Genomic DNA, 20,658 nt, shown 5'->3' with positions numbered 1-20,658 from the left:
ATCACTTATTTGGGACATTACCCACCCAAGGGAAAAAAACGTGGTTTTTGCAATGCAGTCCTGAATCATGGTTTATCCTGACCTGGCCTCAACTGCACATCATGTTATCCATTCCAAAGCACAGGCATCTTGCTAAGCAGCTCAATAAAAATTGGAATCATAGCTGTGCTCACATGTTGGGTTGGTTTAACTGCCTAACTGTGGATCCGGTCAATCCTGTATGTGGATATACAGGTGACAGTTTGTGACAATGTTATAAAAAGACTACCCTGTAGGTCTACTTATGTGTAAAGTGCACCAGGGGTATGGTTTTGTCCCACGAGTCTGTTAAATATATTCTGCCCATCAGCACAGCAGTTTAAAACTGAATGAACCACTGAATCAACTTGAATTAAACTGTGGACTGAATGGGAAGAAAACTAGTTTGTTTTGTAAAGGGATGAAGGTGAACTGGAATTAGTTCTTTTTGGATAAGCCAAACTTGAGCTAGTCTTTTTTCGAATGAACTTTCCAAGCTCTGTTTTCTTGAGGTTGAAATTTAACTGAAGGAAAAAAATATATGAAGTCCAAAATCCAGTACAGAATTAAATGTAGTTTTCCACAAAATGCTTGCAATGTGGATTTGATTCACTGTTTGCATTGCATACATATGAAGGCCCACAACTGGCTCAACTATGCATCATGTTGTTCCCCTTCCAAAAGGAGAGGAACTTCTCTAAAGCACAATGCAGGTATGAATCCATGCTATTTAAGGCTGTTGCATCATAAGATCTGCTGGCTTAAATTGCACAGCAGCTTGCACACTGGGTGCTGTAGTTAATGGATGTAAAATAAACACACTTTTCAACACAGCTATCTACAGTTCTAGAGATTCTTCTGAGTATGAAAGTCATTGTATTTAATTGCCTGCAATTAGGTAAGATGGAACTAAGTAGTGCATTACTTAGCATTGGCTACTTGGGTGCCAGTGCTTTGGTGCTGCAAATCCATGCACAGATTAAACATTAAAAGATCTTGAGGTGATAGGGGAAACTGTGTAATTAGTCTTTATATCCCCCCGACTTCTGAAGTTTCTCTGCAATAATGGCCCTGTGATTCTACAGTCACCCAAATTGTAATCTGAAACACACACACACATCCCCCACCCCACTTATTATTTGAATAGTCCCACTATCTTAGGTAGGGCTGTACCAGAGAAAACAGTCCAAACTTGGGATTTAACTCCTTAGAGCATGCTGTCACGGCCAATCTTTTGGATGAAACTTCTCTTTGTACAGGAGTGTTCCATCCAGCCACACAACAGTCAGAGGTTTCTACGATCACATCTCTGTGTTCAGGCATGCAAGAGGCTTTATTACAGATCAAGGTCACATTCCAGCCAGGCGAAAGAACTGGAGGAGGGGTTGGAAACCAAGGTAGCTCACAACAAGAAACGAAGCCGTTTAAAATCCAATAACCATAAAACAAGTATAAAAAAGTTGCAAAATAGCTTAAAATTGCATGATTCTGAATGTTGGGTTGGGTGAATGAAGTTCCTTATCACTGAATTGCATCCTGTGCATGCTTCCCTGTCTGAGAAAGCCCCATTGAATACATTGGGAGTTGCTTCTGAGTAAACATGCATAGGAATGCACTATAAATACCTTTACAGGTTGTGTAAATAATAAGCATCTTTGACATTCATGCTTATATAAATATTTCTTCATACTATGTCTTGATATGTATCTGATTCGACCCTATGATTGTAAATTGCCACCTTGGGCTCCTACTGGGAAGAAGGGTGGGATTTAAATCAAATAATAAATACATAAAGTATTATTTACAAATTATTATTTCCTCTACATTTTAAGTGTACCCTTCTTCCTTGGGATGGTCATGGACCCCCTCTGTTGTTTTCACCCTGAGGGGCAGATTAGGCTGAGAGATGGTGTGTAGCCCATGGTCACCCAGTAAACTTGGTAGCTTATTTCCATTTTAAAATTTAATTAAAATGATTTATATGGAGGCAAAGTTTATGAAGTAATGCCGATCCACATAATACCTTTAAAGCACATCCAACTTGTATTTAAAGTGTATGACTCCTCCCAAAGTATCCTGGAAAGTGTAGTTCCCCCCTCATAGTTATAGTTACCACCACCCTTAACAAACTATAGTTCCCATGATTCTGTGGTGGGATTCATGTGCTTCAGATGTAATCCAGGAAAGTGTAGCTTGTGAAGGATGCTGAAAGTTGTTAGAAGACCATTGTTCCCCTCACAGAGCTACAATTCCCCAAGTAGTTTAACAATCAATCCCTCTTCCCAGGGACTTCTTGGAATTGCAAGTCTGTGAGGGGAATGGGGGGGTCTCCTAAGAACTCTCAGCACCCTTCACAAACTACACTTCCCATGAATTGAGCAGGGGGGACCCCGACTGTGTAAAGTGGAATAATAGTGGAATAAATGTATAATGTGAATGTGGTCGAACAGTCATGTCTGTTTTGTCTTTGTTTTCTGTAAAGTAAATAAAGAAATGAGAGCCTTTTCTCTCTGGAACTGCTTCGGGGCCTATTGTCCCTATTCTAGGAATAGTAAGGACAGTCTACTTCTAGCCCATTACCACAAGGATGGGGGAACCTGGAGTTCAACTCCCATCATCCCTTACTATTGGCGATGCTGACTGGAGCTGATGGGAGTTGGAGGCCAACAACATCTGAAGGGCCACAGGTTCCCCATTCCTGCATAATCATTTTCTCATCTATTCATTCATAAGTTTGTTTTGTCACATTTTTGCATTAATCTGCAAGTTTATATTCATGAAAATTTACATTTAAATATCTATTTAAATGTGTATTTTTGAACAAATGTTCTCACTAAATAAACATTTATAAATGTATTTTCTCTTCAAAATATACATTTAAGTGTATTTTTTTGAGGCACAGGTTGTGGGGGGAAATTGAGCCCACCAATAGACGATTGCAAACAGTTATCAACAGCCTGTGTGAAAACATTCACCTGTGGATAAAGTCATTCATTCATTCATTGGCGATCACTCGTGACCGAGTAAGATTGTCTTCCAAGACAAGGTCTTTAATGGTGGGTCCGTAAGTGACTGTGGAGGCCAATTCTGGATCCACACAGCCTCCCACATTGAGGACAGAGGTTTCCAGATGGAAGATAGCCGCGATGAGGATTTGTTTGACATGCCTTCCGCTTAGCTCATTTGTCCTGTTTGCCCTGTATTCATCCACAGCACCTTTGATAATAGCCAACCTCCATTTGGGACTTTCAAGCAGGGGTGTATTTTAGCTCTCACTTTGTTTAATTTTTATATTAATGCATTGGTTAAAACTTTAGCAAATATCAGTTTCCATCCTCTCAAACTGGCAAATAGACTGCTGTATGCTGATGATACAGTGCTTTTGTTGTTGACAAGTATTGGTCTAAGGTGCCTTCTAAGAGCTCTGGACTCTTACTGTAAAAATGAATTGCTGATTATTAATTATGCTTATTCCAAGGTCTTAGCGTTTGCTAGGACAAGAATTAAACACAGATGGCTGATAATTGTGCACTCTGTTGAACAGGTTACAACCTACAGAAATTTGGGGGTAATTTTCCATTCATCGGGCTCCTGTAGAACCCAAATAAAAACTGCAATAGGGAATGCTCAGAGGGCTGCAAAGGCACTGCTTCATTGTTGGTTTTACACCAAAGGGGGTCAGTTTATCCCTTCAGCTGTGTAGGTATTCATAGCCAAGATTACAGTTCAGGTGTTATATGGTTATCAGCTATGTGCCTATGTCAACTATGCCCCTCTTGAAGTTATACAAACTAAATTTCTGAGAGCTGCATTTGGAGCTCCAAGTTGTGTGCCCAATGTAATTTTGTGGCTAGAGGTGGGGCAAATGTCTGTAGAGGCCTGTGCTTAGATTCGTAAGATACATTTTTGGTTGAAGATGATTTTTCTGTGGAATGTCTTTCAGACAAGACGGAAAAGGTTACTGAATGAGAAATTATGGAACCTTGGATTAATTCCTAGAGCTCTATTGAAAAAATGGAAATGGACTGCTTTCAAGTCAATCCCGACTTATGGCAACCCTATGAATAGGGTTTTCATGGTAAGCAGTATTCAGAGGGGGTTTACCATTGCCTTCCTCTGAGGCTGAGAGACAGTGACTGGCCCAAGGTCACACAGTGAGCTTCATGGCTGTGTGGGGATTCAAACTGTGGTCTCCCAGGTCGTAGTCCAGCACTCTAACCACTACCCCACACTGGCTCACACAGAGCTCTATTAGCTCTTGGATATACCAAAGCTACCATCCAACAACGAATTTGGGATATGGAATTGCAGAATCATTTAAGTACAGCTGCAATACACCCTGATTTCAGGGACAATGGGAGGGCGTTTGTGCCCACAAGTTACTTGGCAAACCTTGCTATCCCTAAATTCAGAATAGCTTTTATAGTAACTAGGTTCAATGTTCTGCCATCCACACTTCTGGACGGATGATTTAGGAGGATTGTTTGCCAAGAGCGGTTATGCACTTGTGAGGTGGGGGAAGTGTGAAAAGTTGGACATGTTCTATTATAGTGGTCCTTTTATCATGACATCTGATTCATTTTTATCACCCTAGTTTTACAGAAAATTCCTGGTAGATTTGACAAATTTTATTTATCATAACTTTTGTCTGATAAGCATTCCAATGTTACAGCTAAAGTGGCCAGTTTCTGTGCAGATGCCACCGCCTGCTGTAGATTGTTGATAAAATTATTTTAATATTTTGTCAAGGTTTCTAATATTGGGGTCTGAGTGTTTTTTATACTATAGCATTGTACTGTATTTTATATTGTTTTCTTTTTATATATGTGTTGGTCCTTGACCAAAATAAATAAATTCATGCAAGTGTATTTTACCTAAAAAGATATATTTTAAATGAATTTTAAAATGACATATTTTAAATGAATATTTTCCAAATATTGCAACATTTGGAGAAGTGCAAAACCAAAATGATAACTGTGTTCCACCCTGCACTTTAGTCAGGAACGGTCGATCACATCATTTCATATTGAAATTCACAAAGATCAAATTCTTCAAGCATCCCCACCCTACCCGAGTTTGGAAACAACTGTTAATCTACTCTAATGTGTTATAAAATTCAGTCTGGCAGCTGTTGACAAATTAAGAAATAAAATGTTTCCTTGTTTTGTTAATTTGTATTTCCTGTACCTACTTCTTTCAGATAATAAGCACCAGGCAAGCCGGCAGGTCTCAAGGTGCTCCTGCTCATCATTTTGTCAATCACTGCTTTCCCTAATAGATAGCTTCCAAAACGCTATCACCTCATATGCTAAAAAATCTCCTTTAGTGTCACTATAATACCATCCTTTCCCATTACTGGTTTTATAGATCTTATATAACTTCCAAGGTGTAATATACCGATGCTGCAGTTAACATCTCATAACAATTCTCGTTGTTAGATGTACCTCTCTTTACTGCAGAATTCTGAAATATGAGCCACTGGGTCAATTCAGATGACACAGTGATGGCTAATTCAAGATGCTCCTCATTCTGGCTTATCATTTTAAGTTGCAGATTATTACATTTAATTTCTTAATTGGGAAAGACCAAAGCCACTGAAGTCAACAAAGACAACAGAAATTTAGCATGTTGCAGAGACTCATGCTTTGACAGGTGCGCAGCTATAGCACAGCAACCTTTAGCGCTGCCCTTCTTCCATTGAGGAGTGCAGGGCTTTCAGACCTTGTGAGCACATGCTATGAATAATGGAGTCAGCACTATGCACACATGATGGAGCCTGTGCTATTCACCACCTTGGGAGTAGACATGGATGTGGCTGAAGGGAGGAAGGAGAAAGCTTGTTGGGTTTTGGAATGCCATTTCCCTCCAGGAATGATGCAACGTCATCATGGAGCATCTTCCTAGGGACTAAGGATGGGGGAGAGATTTGACTGAATTTGCCTTTAAAGCTGAATCTCTCATAGTCACACTCTGCAAAACAATATGAAAACCAAAATGCTTGCTGAATTTTGCAATGCAGTTCTCTAACCAAAATTAAAATGCATATATTAGGGGAAAGTTTGCATAAAAATGATGATATCCGTGAAAATAACATAAAAATGCATTATATTAGGAGAAAGATTGCAAAAAATGTGTACATTAGCCAAACTTGCATGCAAAAATGTGTTTATTAGGAGAAATTCACATTAAAATGCTGAAGAATTTTCATGAAGAATAAAATGAAAATTATTGCAGCAATGTGGAGAACTGAATTTAACAATGGAAAATTGAGAAATTAAGAGAACTGAAATGGACATGTCCTTCCATCCTTACTAGGATCATTTGCAGCACCATTTTATTTATTTATTAGATTTATATCCCGCCCTTCCTTCTAGTAGGAGCTCAGGGCGGCAAAGTGTGTTGGAGCTGTGATGCTAGTAGATGCTTGCCTGGGCCATGGCTGTGTGTTTAAAGGTAAGAAAAAAGGAGAAAAATAAAGAAACTCTTAGATCCCCTTGCAATGCAGTTTGTAAGTACTATTTTCCCACTATGAAAGTCTCAAGAATCCTACTTCCAAGAATGTCTCTAGATTTTCACCCTCAACCTTCAGTAGAAAGAAGAAAGGTCCAATGAATGTGAGGGCCCCCCAGCCACAGTTTGGTTGATCTAGTCTTCCCTCCTTCCCACCATCTTTTCTAATTTGCCAACCAGCAATGGTGGCCCCTAGGAGGAGATGGCTCCCATGCATATCAGTGGAAGCCATTTTACCCCCAGAGGTGAACGAATGGCTCAGGGAAGGGCCCAATGTATCAGGCAATTCCATCCTCCAGATGTATAGGGAAAAACAAGGTAGAAAAACTAGGTATGAGTTGCAGGGATGGAGTAGAACGTCCCATAATGAGAACTTCATATTCTCCCAAAGATATTCGGATAGCATTTGCTTCAGGGCAAATTCATAGGTCAAAGTTTAATCCAGATAAAACGTTTGGCTAATTTGCTTTTAAGGCAAGTTTGTTATAACTTACGCATTCAGTGTAAGGTTAGAAGATGTTAATCTAAAGGGCACCATAAAATATGCATAAGCAATAATTCATAGTTAGCATCATCACTGTTATTATTATTGGTGCTTATGCGGACTCATAAGGGCATAACAAACTGTTTATGCATGCTAAAATACAGGTAATCAAATTTTCCTTCTATAGCACATAAAGACATTATGGCAGGAAGTCAAGAAGCCACTCTCCCTACCACCACCACCTGCCATAGTTCTGTGCAGCCCCGTGCAGATGTCTACATGCCTGAGAGTTTTTGGTTGTACTTTTAATTAGACAGATGGGAGGGGGGAGAGTTCTTACTCTGAAATGTGCAGTGATCATTACAGGATTCCAAACTTTTAATCAGAGAGTTGGACGGGATTTCAAAGGTTATCCAAGTCCAACCCCCTGCAATAGCATCTGTAATAGGTAGCCACTCAGCTTCGCCTACAAAACCAAACAAAAACTTATAATGAAGAAAAGTCCACCATCTTTGGAGGCAATCTGTTCAGACCATCAGGAAGTTCTTCCTTATGTTTAGCTGGAGGAAGCCCATTTCTCATAATTTGAACCTATTTGTTCAGGTCCTTCCCTCTGAAGAAACGGGGGGGGGAATTGCTCCATTATCTATGTCTATAAGAACGTTCACAGGTTACATTCATTCAACAAGTGTACAATCTGTTTATAGAAATAGTTGACCTGTAAATTTGCAGTTATTCACATGCAACGTTCCACGAGTGCACTGCCTATGTACCCTGTATACACAATAGCTGAGCTGTACAAATCAACAAGTGTCCACTGTTTCACACAAACACTTCTACATCTGTAGAGACAACTTGTACCTGTGGTCAGTGTGAACAAGCCTTATGTCATTAAAAAAAGTACAGTAGTCTTGGCCTGTAACTTTAATGAATGTATCAATAGGGCCAAGCAAACGTCCCTAAGCAGGGAGTTCCAAAGGTAAGGTGCCATCAGAGAAAAGCTCTTCTCTCCAGTAGTAGCTTCCACGTTATCTTCCAGAAGACAAGGGCCTCAGATACTGAGCTTAACTGATGGGCTTGTTAAAACTGGGGAAGGTGAGGCTGAGACTTTGAAGCTACCCAAATCAAGCCATTTAAACATGTTTGAAGCTGTCCCAAGGAACATGAGCGGGTATTCATTTTTAGCACAACTTTGTCCATGGTCCACAGCCTGGATGAATGTAAGATGATCAGTAAGAGAGTGTGGAAAGACAGTTTTTGGCCTCTCTGTGTGTGGAGGGACAGCCCAGAATAGTGGTAGCCATAAAGCCTCTCTAGGTGAGAACCATGGCAGGAGTGTCTGTGCTATGCCAGGTTAGAGATGAGGTGGGGCCTCTGCAGGTTTGCACACTATTGGATACAGGTGCATTGTCCGGGACATGGCAATGATTTGTATACTATTCTTTTATTATTATTGTTATTAATCTCTGTGTTAGTCATTATTCTCTCTTATTTTTGGTTTTAAGCTGTTCACTTAGTTTAGCTTACTTGTCTTGGTTTGTACAATGTATGAATTGTTTTTTGTTGCTATCGTGGTTATTTGTAGTTGTTTCTAAAATTTTAATTGTTACACGTATTGTTCACTTGCTATGTTGTGGGCCACTTTGGGCACTGTGTCATACAAATAAAAAGATTATGATAACACTATGCATGCCTACGCAGAAATAGGCACCACTTGGTTTAACAAAAGTTAAGCACGTGTAGGACTGCAGCCATAAAACGACAAAACCACTGTAGCTCCTGGAGACTGAAGTTGGAGGGGAGGAAATGACCTCCATTCTGTTATACTTTTCCTTTTGAGCAAAACGTCCCTGTTAACACATAGCAACCTGGAAAAAAAATAGCGTGGGTAATAAAATGTACGGATAAGAAGGGTGAGATGAGGTCAGTGCTGTAGCAGTGAAAACTCAAGCTCTTATTGATCAGTGCTCTATAGGGTGGAACTAGTATGAGAATGAGGAGGCAGAAATTGTACATAGCCCTAAAACACAGAAAGAAATTATTGACATTGAACCAAAGGGAAAAGTATTGGAAGTCTAGAACATAAATTTATAGCAAATGATCCCACAGAGGATTTTGGACGTTGATAGACAGAGTCTGCTAGCCCTGTGAAATTGTTCCTGCTCCCCTGTAGCCTTAAGATTTAACCTCACCCCTAGAAACGAATGCACCCATTATTTAAGTAGACTTTCTGTACCAAAATCTAGGAAAGCATTTTTTTTTCTGGCCGTGCTCTCTATGATGATTGGAAGGATGCTTCCAAGATGTACCCTGTGACCAGAGAGTTTTCCAATGTGGCACCGATGCAGTTGAGACTACAGCACACATGCTTTTGTATTCCCATTTTTATATGGGTGTGAGGGCTAGATTGCTGCACCCCATTCTGGAATGGTTCCTTGGTAGATCTGACGCACTGTAAATCTTTTGGAATGGCAATAGTCCTTTTGTTATTTCAAATGTTGCCATTTTTTAAAAAAAAATATATCGTAATTGTCATAAGGGCTAAAATGCTTGAAGATCATTAATTAATTCATGGTGATCGCAGTGTTATAATGCCGCCCTGGGCTCCTACTGGGAGAAAGGGCGAGATATAAATCTAATAAATAAATAAATAAAATAATGCCTTTCTGATTGGTTGTAATGGTCAATGGATCAATAAATATTTTTCATATATAAACATTTATAAAAAAATTTAGACATCTTTTTCATATACAGCAGATATAATGAAATCCTAGATCGAGGAGATAAGCACATGGGTGCCAGAATTATCCATAAGTTTAGATTCTGAGAGACAGAGAGAGAGTGTGTGTGTTTTAGGAATGGGTTACATCAGCAGAAGTTTCAAACCTTTCATCAGACTTGGTTCAACTGCAGAAAAGTGTTTTAAGCCTAGCTTTGGTGGGGAGGGAACACTTTTCAGTGCTGTCTGCCTCCCTTCTTTTAGGCTGTGTGCCAAAGGACTTCTTCTGGGCCGAGTTTCCTACCAAGCTCTCCAAGGCACACTCACAATTGCACCGCAATCCTTCTCATTCTTTAGAGGGAGATCCTCTCTCTGGAATCCTCTACCTGTGCCAAGGCAAAAATCAGTGTGTTTCTCCCAGTTTCCTTGGCTCCCCGATCCTGCTTCCTTTCTGCCCCTCTTTCCCCCCACTTCCTCTTCTCCTTTATCCCCCTTTGATGGACCTGCTACTTGTCTAAATGCCTGGACAAGGCAAGATTCCTTATCCAGAGGCATCACAAGGAAAGCCCTGCTGGATCAGACCAAAGAATTATTTATTACAACATCCTGTTTCCTGCAACAACCAACCATATATCTATGGGAAGCCCCGAACTTCCCCTTTAACTCTGGTGCCTCCTAGATTACCAGAAGTGGCTTCTAGATGTTGCTGGACTAAAGCTCTCCTGACCATTAGTCATGCTCTTAACAGCTCATGGGTACTGGAATCCAGAAACACGTGGGAGGCCACAGCCTCACTATCCCTGGCAACATTTTGTGAGCTGACACTGCACACAGTTTAAGCAGCAGAGGTAGCCAACATCAGTGGAGATTGGTGTCTCTGATGTCAGTGGGGCAGTGAATTTGCTCTGGATTTTAGTCTAAACTTTCAAGGAGCTGTCCAGTTCAGACTAAAACCCAGAGTGGATTCACTGCTCCACTGACATTAGAGACACCAGTCTCCACTAGCCAACATGGTGTCCTCCAGATGTTGTTGAGTGGCAACTCCCCATCATCCCATGACCATTGGCCATGATGGCTTGGGCTTGGGCTTGAGTCCAACAACATCTGGAAGGCATCACATTAGCTGCCCTGCTTTTACAGTAGATCTGACTTTACTCTATGGGCGCATCACCCTGCAAGCTGTATTGAAAACATTTTTTTTTGTAAGGGGCCAGACAATTTTGCCTGATTCCTAACAACAGACTTTTACAAATAATTCCAGCACAGCCTGTGATCCACTCGCAGTCTGATAAAGCCTGTGCAGCGTGGGAGCTGTTTAGCACAATATTTTGGTAAGATGTGGTTTTCTTTATCGCACCACTTATGTTAGCTCCAGAAAACAGTGCCTGGAGCTACTAATCTTTAATAATTTTCTCACATGCCCAGAGTTGAGCATGCATTCTCCAGCTAGCAAGGTAAGTGTTATAAAATATTGTTGACAATTATCCTACTGGTGAGGAAAAGGCTGATTATCTCATCTCCCCCTCCCCCCACTCCCCCAGTGTGTTACTCTATGGAATAAAAAAATACTTCCCTGAAACTCTTATCTGAAAAGCAAAAACAAAAATACAGGGCTAAGGCAAATGATTTGTATTTTGATGATCATTTGCTAGCTCCATTTGTGGGGAGAAGGAAGTTACCTCAAGGATGTGTTTCCCCTTGCCTCTTGTTTTAACAGCCTCAGAGACATTCAACTGTACTGCTACAAATGGACAAAAACCATTTAAGAGGAGGTTGGAAGATATGAGCTATGTTCAGTCATAGAAGCATAGTATGGAGGGATATTCAGTTTTTAGCAGCCTCCATCTATACAGCATGTGTGACTATGGTCCCACTCAGTTCATTAGGGTGCCTTCCAGATATTGCTTAACTAAAACTCCCATCATCCCTGGGCACTGGCCATGCTGGCTAAGGCTCATGGGATTTGGAGTCAAACAACATCTGGAGGGCCATGGGAGGAGTTACATCCTCACCTTCTGGAGATCACCAGAAATGAGCATCTACCCCAATACAGCTGTCTGTTCCTATGAACTCGCCACCCAGTTCAGAACCCTAAATGTGTAGAGTTCCTGATTGGATGCAGGGTCTACACCAGGGATGGAGAACCCATGGCCTTCCATATAATATCTTCAAATCCCATTAGCCACACCCAGCATAGTCAATGATCAGAGAAGATGGAAGCTGTAGCCCAACATCTTTTCAGTCATTGTGTGGGGATGCAGATGTGTTCAGATGCAGAAAGCGCTCTTTTCCATGTACTTGGTGCTGCCTCTCCATGAACCAGTGGTCTACCATTAGTGTCTTTCTGCTAGGGCAAGGGCCATAGCTCAGTGGCAGAGCATCTGCCTTGCATGCAGAAGGTCCCAGGTTCAATCCTTGGCATCTCCCGATTGGATTGGGGGAGACTCCTGCCTGAAATCATGGAGAGTCACTGCCAGTCAGTATAGACAATACTGAGCTAGATGGATCAATGGTCTGATGCAGTAAAAGGCAGCTTCCTATGCTCCTACATTCATATGTTTCCATCACCATAATAATTGCAAAATGACAAGACTATGTCAAAAGTTCATTAGACTCTGCACTATTAACACTGTTTGACCTACTGCTACCACTGACTGTCTATCCAACTTAATCTGTAATGCTTTGGGGGGAAATGGTGCGTGATAGAATATAACACACTGAAATGATCTAAAAGACAATGAACTGTTGATTTAAATGGGCACTGCCTGTTGAATGGACATTGACCTGGTAATCAAAAAGAGTATACTTTGGACTCTGATGAACTTTATCTCTAGCGATTGAGGGCTTTTATCGCTGGTCAACTGCTCTGATCTTTGGACATGGAGATGATTATCTGAGTGGCTATCTAGATGTACCATGAATTTTAATGACTGGAAAATAAACTTGTGAACCTATAACTCTAGCCAGTTACTCCGGACATGGAACTGAAAGGCTGAATATCTGCAAAAGGAGGAGTTGGCCACCACTTGCAAGACTATATCAACAGTTGATTAAGCTCCCATAAATATCCACTAACAGCCAATAGTGGCTTTAACAGGCCATTGCCAGTATTTTAGCATAAAAAGATTTGTCACAGTTGCTACGTGTAACTCCCTGTCTGTGGCCTGTAGACAGGCTGAAAAAGAACAGCTGGGAAATGCAGCAGTCATGCAGTGCAAGACAGAGATGGTGTCCATTTATTGACAATATTTTAAAACAGAGAGGGCTGTATTCTTCTCACTGTGGTCAATCCCAGTGCTCAGTTTGTATTTATATCTGGCTCTCCCACCATCTGTGCTCACTGCCATTCTCGACATCTCAGAGGAATCAGAGTGGCATTGTTTGAAGATCTGATTAAATAGCCAAGGAAAAGCAATCCATCATTTATAGGGAGGGGGGGTAAGAGATAGTTTGCAGTGGTGTGCCCATAGCCCTTTAGGATTTTATCTTCATTTGTGCTTGTTTATATTCTAGTCCAATGGTAATTTTTTTTTAAAAAACCTGCAGGCCCAAACAAGAGAGATTCATTGCAAGCACTCAAACAACAAGGTAGCAGTACCTGCAATGAATTATGCAGCTTTATTTAGGCTGTTTCCAGTGTTGAATTAAATGACATTACAGGAAAAGATGGCCTCAATCCCTCTCCTCTGCGGTGACAACAGCAGGTCTTTAAGAAGGAGGACATCATTCTGATCACAGGTGCTGGACAGAATTAGGAGGAAGAGCAGTCAGCAGTGTTTACCTGGCCTCCTATCACCACAGCTTACTGGGATGCAGAGGTGGAGAGCAAGGCAGCGTCAATGTTAGCATGGTGGAAACACACCAGTGGGGACGCCAGATTGTCTTTCCTGGTGAATTTGGAGTACACTGACCTCAGTGCCTCACCCTCCTGGTAAGCTGCAGCAGCACCAGTGATAGGAGGTCAGGTAAGCAACAAATTAGGGGTCACAAAACCCACCATCAGACTATCAAGCAAAACACATCACTCTTCATTCTGAATCAACGTAGGTAGACTAGGGCTGGAGGGATACACCCTTCACCCCAGTCCTGGAACCATTATTATTATTATTATTACTACTACTACTACTATTATTATTATTATTATTATTATTGATTGTCCCAGAGTTCATCAGAATTCAACTGAACATCTGGAAAAACTTCCTAACTGTTTAGAGCGGTATGACAATGGAACCAATGACCTAGGGAGTTGGTGGGCTCTCCAACACTGGAGGCCTTCAATAGGCAGCTGGACAGCCACCTGTCGGGTATGCTTTGATTTGAATTCCTGCACTGAGCAGGGGGTTGGACCTGATGGCCTTATAGGCCCCTTCCAACTCTACAATTCTGTTTCTATTATTGTTGTTGTTGTTTGTAGTAGTAGTAGTAGTAATAAAATTAAAATTAAATTATTAAATTATTATTAAAATTACAATTACAATTTGACTTCCGGGAAGGGTGACTTAGCCTGTGCCTGCTTTTGAGACGGGCTCCTGCCTCAAAAGAAGCTTATTCAGATATATCAGTCAGTTTTTTCTTTTTTTTTTGACTGATTAAACTTCTCCCGGGTAGGGAGAAACGAAGAGATTAACCTCAAAGCCTATTTTTGTTGGGACGACCAGATCTCATTAATTTATGGGACGAGGTCCAGCCGACGAAGGTGGGACGGATTTTTAACAGCAAGCTCTATCTGATAAAGCGAACGTTCACCTTATCTTCTAAGAGAGAACGCATTAACAGGCAAGCACCCTTCTTTCTATATTTTTCTTTTACTTGACTTAAATTGTTGCTGTTTAAAAGAGATTTGCCAGATTGATCAGTTTTTGACATCTCACTGGGGAGCCATAACTTCTCTCTGCTACGCACTAATTAATAGCTTATCTCTGTTTTTGTTGCAAAAAGCTGTCCTGGATTTGCATTCTAAAGATATACACAGAAGAGGGATTTCTATTCCAGATTTTTATTTTGAAAAATATTATACTGTTTTGAGACTACTCTCTTTTTGGTCTATTTTATTTTGACGAATCTGTTTCTTGACGATTGCCATTAATTGTTTCGATCCTGGGAACTGCATTTTGTTTACTTAACTATTGGAGAGATAAGGCTGTCTGCTCTGTTTATACTGTGATGTCACCAAGTTTGGAGTATTAACCCAATTGTTGCTGAAATAAGAAGTGGTTTTCCTATATTTTTCTTTTAAAATGGCAATTAAGAAAGTGGCTGAAAATCTGGAAATAACTATGTTTCAGAAAATAATGGATGAGATTGAGATAATGAAAATTGAATTGAGTAAAATGAAGCAGGAGATTAAAGATATAAGGGTCCCTGTGAGAGAGGTGACCCTGGAAGGGGTCCCTGTGAGAGAGGAGACCCCGGAGATTGGAACAGGGGTCCCTGTGAGAGAGGCGACCCTGGAGACTGGAATAGGGGTCCCTGTGAGAGAGGAGATCCCGGAGATTGGAACCAACGTGGAACAGGAACAAGATTTGGAGTCTATGGACTTTAGAAATAAAATCTATTGTTTGGAACTCAATGTTATCTCTGAAGAAATGAATGAAGATTCTAGAGATAAAGTTATCAATGGCATGGATAATCTTCTGGACTGGAATGATGTGATGGAGCCCAATATAGAGAAAATCTATGGAATTATCTGCAGCCATGTGACAATGGAAAAACTTTTAAGAGATGACCCAGTGTATTTTGAAAAAAAGAACAGAGATATGATTTTACAGCAGTATTTCAGCAACCTATTCAGAATGGATGGCAAGAAAATATTTGGGATAGAGGTAATCCCCATCAGACTCTTACTATATGACTATGGCTTTGACAGCAAGATTATTATGGAATACTGATAATGGAAGATTGGATATTGAAATTACTGGACTTAACAAGACTACTGAAGATGGAAGATGGAAAATGGAACTAATAGAGATAATAGAACAATGGCTACTGAAATTATTGAACCTAACAGATTCTGATGTGATGGATTAATTGAAATGTTTATTTTGACTATGGTTATGACAATAAGATTATCATAATTAGTAATGAGATGGATTAATCGACATGCTTATCTGGAAAAAAAAATTGATAGATATATTTCTTAAAGAATTGAAACCTCTCTTTGACTTTTTGTGGAAAGAATAAAGTAATGTTTATGAGATTTGATGATTAAGTAAGATAACTACTGGAGGAAAGTGATTTTATAATATGACTTAAGAGGCAGGATTGTTATATATTATAGACTTATAACTGATTTGATCTTTGACAAATGGGAAGTCAATATTTTACTCTTTATTTTTTATTTTTGTTTTTTTTTTCTTTTTTTCTTTTTGTTTAACTATTTTTGATTTTGTTTTTTGTCTTTGAATGTTTTATGATTTTGTCTTGTATGTTTTATGAAAATCTGAATAAAAATTATTGAAAAAAAAAAAATTACAATTACAATTTATATCCTGCCCTTCCTTCCCCCCCCCCAAAGAAGCCCACGAAACTCCTCCAGCCCTTCTACAGCATACTTCTGCAGCAGGGAGTCTTGTGCATCCATGGAGAGTCTGCATGCAAGTGGGAACCCTGATCCTTCAGGACTCTCATGTGCAAGGGGAACCTCCACAGACACAGAAGGCACCCCTCCCTGCAGAATTGCATGGTAAACATAGGAAGAGATGGGTGGGTGGGACTAAATGTGGTGTCCCATGGCCCTGTCCTACCTGGGCCCCCTCTTCAGGTGATAATGCCTGAATGTATGCATAGGAAGGGAGGGATTCATTTATTCATGCCCCACATTGCTTTGCCTGTGTTTATTCTTACTGTAAGTCCGTTATGTCCTATTTTATGCATTATTCTGCATGTGGGATGGGAGTTAATAAATGAAATGCGCACAAATTTTTGCACCTAAATATGTTTTAAAGGTCTTTTCTCTCAAAGGATGCCCTTGCAATTTATTTCATCCTAACAAAGGCATTTTCAAGCACAGTTTTGGCCTGAAAACTGCACTGCAAAATTTGGCGAAGTGCAAAATCGAAAGGATGATTGTGTTCCAATGTACCCATTGGTCCATGTGAGGGATGCGGGTGGAATTCCAGGCTTTTCCTGACCCGTAAAATAGGACTCTGTTTTACACCTTTAAATCCTCTGAATTTTTGTTTAATTTCTTTTGATATTTTTTCTTTTTCTATTGCTGTTTTGGTGGTTTTAGCCTGCATTTTTGTTCTAAAGTCCTAATGAGACAGTTTTGTTTTGTTTTTTAGACTGTACACCACTTAGAGGTTTTTGAAATATTAAGCAGTTTACAAACACTTTTGCATAAATAAATAAAAGGTTTAGTTCTCATTTAAAGGCACACCTTCCTAACTCAATCTTTCCAAAACAGCATGTGAACTGAAACATAGCCATCATTCTAAATTTGTTCATCTCTGAATTTTGCAATGATGTTTTCCAGCCAAGTAGTGTGTTAAAAATACATATACCAGGGTAAAGGATGCACAAAATGCATATATTTGTGAAAATACCATGCAAAAATGTTTTTGTTACTACTACTCCTACTACTCCTACTACTACATTTGTATCCCACCTTTCCTCCAAGGAGCTCAAGGTGGCATACAAACATGGTTCTCCCCCTTCTGATATTACCCTCACAACAACCCTGTGAGGTAGTTTGCAGTGATAAACAGTGACTAGCCCAAGGTTACCCAGTGAACTTTATGGCTGAGTGGGGATTTGAACCTTGGTCTCCCAGGTCCCAGTCCTACACTCTATTACACAAAACTGCATTTACAAAAATGTATATAAGTAATATATTAGGAGAAATACACACTAGAATGCTGATGAATTTTCATGAGGACTTGTTAATTGTTCTTTTAAAAAAATCACACACTGATGATGAAATGTGTACTGAACTTAAAATTGGAAAAAAAATAAGAAACCAAGATTGACTCCCAGTTTTAGTAGTATTCAGTTATATATTTCCAATGAAACATCCAAGAGCTCTGTCACTGCCACTGTTCAAGTACAGACAGTATCCTCCACAGTATGACACCCTCAGAGCGTTCTCAGCCTTCTCTTGCACCAGAAGAGAGGGCGCAGAGCCACTCATGGGCTCTTCAATTGGCCCTAAGAATCCCCTCATCATAGGATAGGGCTGAGGATAGCTTCTCCCTTCCCACTCCCTCTGGAGAGCCCACCAACCAATCTCACACTCTTTCTTGGAGATATCTTCCTCCTTCACTTGGTCAACCACCCTCTTTCTCTGTAAATTATCAAGTACAAACAATCCGCCCATGCCTCTGATCTTCCAGTCCCACCCTCCTGAGCTGGGCTTGAATCTAAACAGCTGGCAGGAGTGGGGGGGCAAACCTCGGTCTCTCCTCCAGTCTCATCACAATAGGGATGCAGCCAATCTTTATAAGCAAATATTTTAAGCATGAAAGAAGGGTATAGGGATGAATTCTACCAAATAAATACCACCACCACTTGCTCATCTTCTGTTCTCGAATCCATCTGGTTGCTTCTTCTTCTTCTCCTCCTCCTCCTCCGTCTCCTCCTCCAAATCTGTCCACTTCTTCTTAAGGAACTATGACGTTGTCAACTAAGTTTTAGACTTCTGGCTGAGAATTGTGGATCAGCTTGTAACTCTCTGCTACGTCCATCTCTGATGGATATAGGATCTAGTCCAAGAGTGGCTCAAGTGCAGCTTGTTGGGAGTAAAGCACCAATGCCTGTAACAAGTAACTTGAACCAGTGGGGTGGGTGGGTGACAGATAGAAAGGCAACCTATTCTTTCCTTGCTGATTCCTTCTTTAGCAACTACTGGTTGATATGTAGATTTTTTCCTCAGGTGTTACTGCCTTCCTTCTTCTTACGAGTTAGTGTTAGTATTAATCTCATGGTTCAATAATGGCTCCATGTATCTCTGTACTCAGCATGGCTTTATTTTCCAGGAGTAATAAACCTTACGGTTCTTTTTTCTTTCACCCACCAGTCTTCACAGATTACTCATTTCTGCATTCCACTGCCGTCTCTCTCTATATATACCAAACTCCAACATGACTGTTGTAATGTCACCTTCTAGGAAATGTTAGAAACATTGGCAGCACCAGAAAAGTGGAGGACCACCTTTCTGGGAAGTGTTGGAATGCTTGCACAAACTACTCCAAAATCAAGGAGGTAAAATCCTACAAGCAATTTTATCTCATCATTCCCATGCCATAAAACAGAGAGGGGAAACAAGTGCCTGACCTCTGTTTGCCTCTCAGAATTCTCTCGAGGCCATGACCTCCCACCGACAGCACCTTTCACCAACCCTGCTGCACCCCTCAATGCAGTCCACTGTACAAAGGCAAGAGTGACATTGAATACGTGACCCACCTTTGCCTCTGACATCACCCACCTCTAGCATGTGGACCCGGCAGCCTCCCTTGGGTTGAAAAGGTTCCCCACCTCCGCCATAATACCTGTGTGAATCAGCCCATTTTGCACATGGATGAATGTAATTAAGGCCACATTTACACATATATTTATTCCAGTATTATTTCATGTTAAACGGTCATGGCTTTCCCCAAAGAATCTGGGAAGTGTAGTTTGTGAAGGGTGCTGAGAGTTGTTAGGAGACTTCTGTTCCCCTCACAGAGCTACCATTTCCAGAGTGGTTTAACAATCAACCCGTCTTCCCAGGGAACTCTGGAAATAGTAGCTCTGGGAGGGGAAGAGGGGTCTCCTAACAACTCTCAGCACCCTTCACTAACTACAGTTCCCAGGATTCTTTGGGGAAAGCCATGACTGTTTTCAGTGTATAGTATAGTTGGGACCATAGATGTGATCCTGCACCTCCTACTGGCATGGGACAAGGAAGGGAAGGGCATTTCCTACAGCACACAAACCCATTTAGTAGCATTCAAAGGCACAGCACAGTGCATTTCTCCCCAAAAGGAAACAGATGACTATGATGTGTGATTATTCACCGGCATTGCTATAGACTGATGAGCTCAACTGTAGGAACACAAGCAAAAGGTCAGAAGCTTGTGTGGGTCACACAGTCCAAGGACCCACTAATTGTACTAATTAGAACAAGACATTCTGCATATCCTTTGGATCTTACCAGGCTCAGGGATGATTAGCTGTGCACTGGTTTGAGCATTCCCAGCATCGTTTTCAGCAACACACTGGTAGAATCCTTCATCTGATTTTACCAAGCCCAAAATCCGCAGGTTGCTGCCACCCTAGAGAGATAGAGAGAAGCAGAGGGTATTATTGAAGTTGAGTTTCCCAGACTTCAGACAGACCTAGCACAGGGTTGTTCTTGTTTTCTGGATTAAAATTGGAGGCACATTTCATTACTTCATTATCCTCAAGTTTTTCTGTTAGAGAAGTGGCACGGAACCTTTCCATCCCGTCTAGCAGTTGCTGCCAGTGGGGAAGTGTGGCACCGTGCACCTGACCACCAAGCTAGCTAGCTCCTTGAAATTTCAGACTAAAACCTGGAGCAGATTCCACTGCCCCATTGACATGGAGCCACCAGCCAGGGCTGGTGCCAGGCATTCCGGGGCCCTGTGTCCGCCTACCTGTCTCTCGCAGGGAGGGAGCTTCTTCCACCCGCCCTTTCACTGGCTCCGTCTCTCCTGTCTTTTGCGGCTGCGTGGGCTGCTACACGTGCACATCGCTGCCATCAACCAAGATGATGCCGGAGGCTTCAGCCCCTTAGAGAAACCTCGGCCACCATGTTGGTTAATGGCAGTCCTGCACGCGCAGCCCGCACAGCTGCAAAAGACAGGATAGACGGGTAGGTGGAGCCAGCGAATGGGCAGGCGGAAGAAGCTCCCTCCCTGCAATCCGTGGGATCACAGAAAAGGTGAGCTACTCCTCCCCCACCCTACCAAGAGGCCGCTTTGGGACCAGC

The 20,658-nt window shown here is 41.2% G+C and overlaps 1 protein-coding gene across 4 annotated transcripts in view; it reads right to left on the bottom strand.

The window, feature by feature from the left end:
- DCC (DCC netrin 1 receptor) overlaps window positions 1-20,658 on the bottom strand; it is an 882,319-nt gene that overhangs the window by 492,479 nt on the left and 369,182 nt on the right. For all 4 annotated transcript variants that reach the window (XM_061614640.1, XM_061614649.1, XM_061614658.1 and 1 more), the window contains one exon: window positions 19,861-19,981. In XM_061614640.1, coding sequence (XP_061470624.1) covers window positions 19,861-19,981 — 121 coding nt within the window. The remainder of the gene's footprint in view (window positions 1-19,860; window positions 19,982-20,658) is intronic.

Source organism: Rhineura floridana, chromosome 1, assembly GCF_030035675.1.
Source record: "Rhineura floridana isolate rRhiFlo1 chromosome 1, rRhiFlo1.hap2, whole genome shotgun sequence".
Lineage (NCBI taxonomy): Eukaryota > Metazoa > Chordata > Lepidosauria > Squamata > Rhineuridae > Rhineura > Rhineura floridana.
The sequence above is the reverse complement of the archived record's forward strand: the minus strand, read 5'-3'. Positions and strand labels throughout refer to the sequence as shown.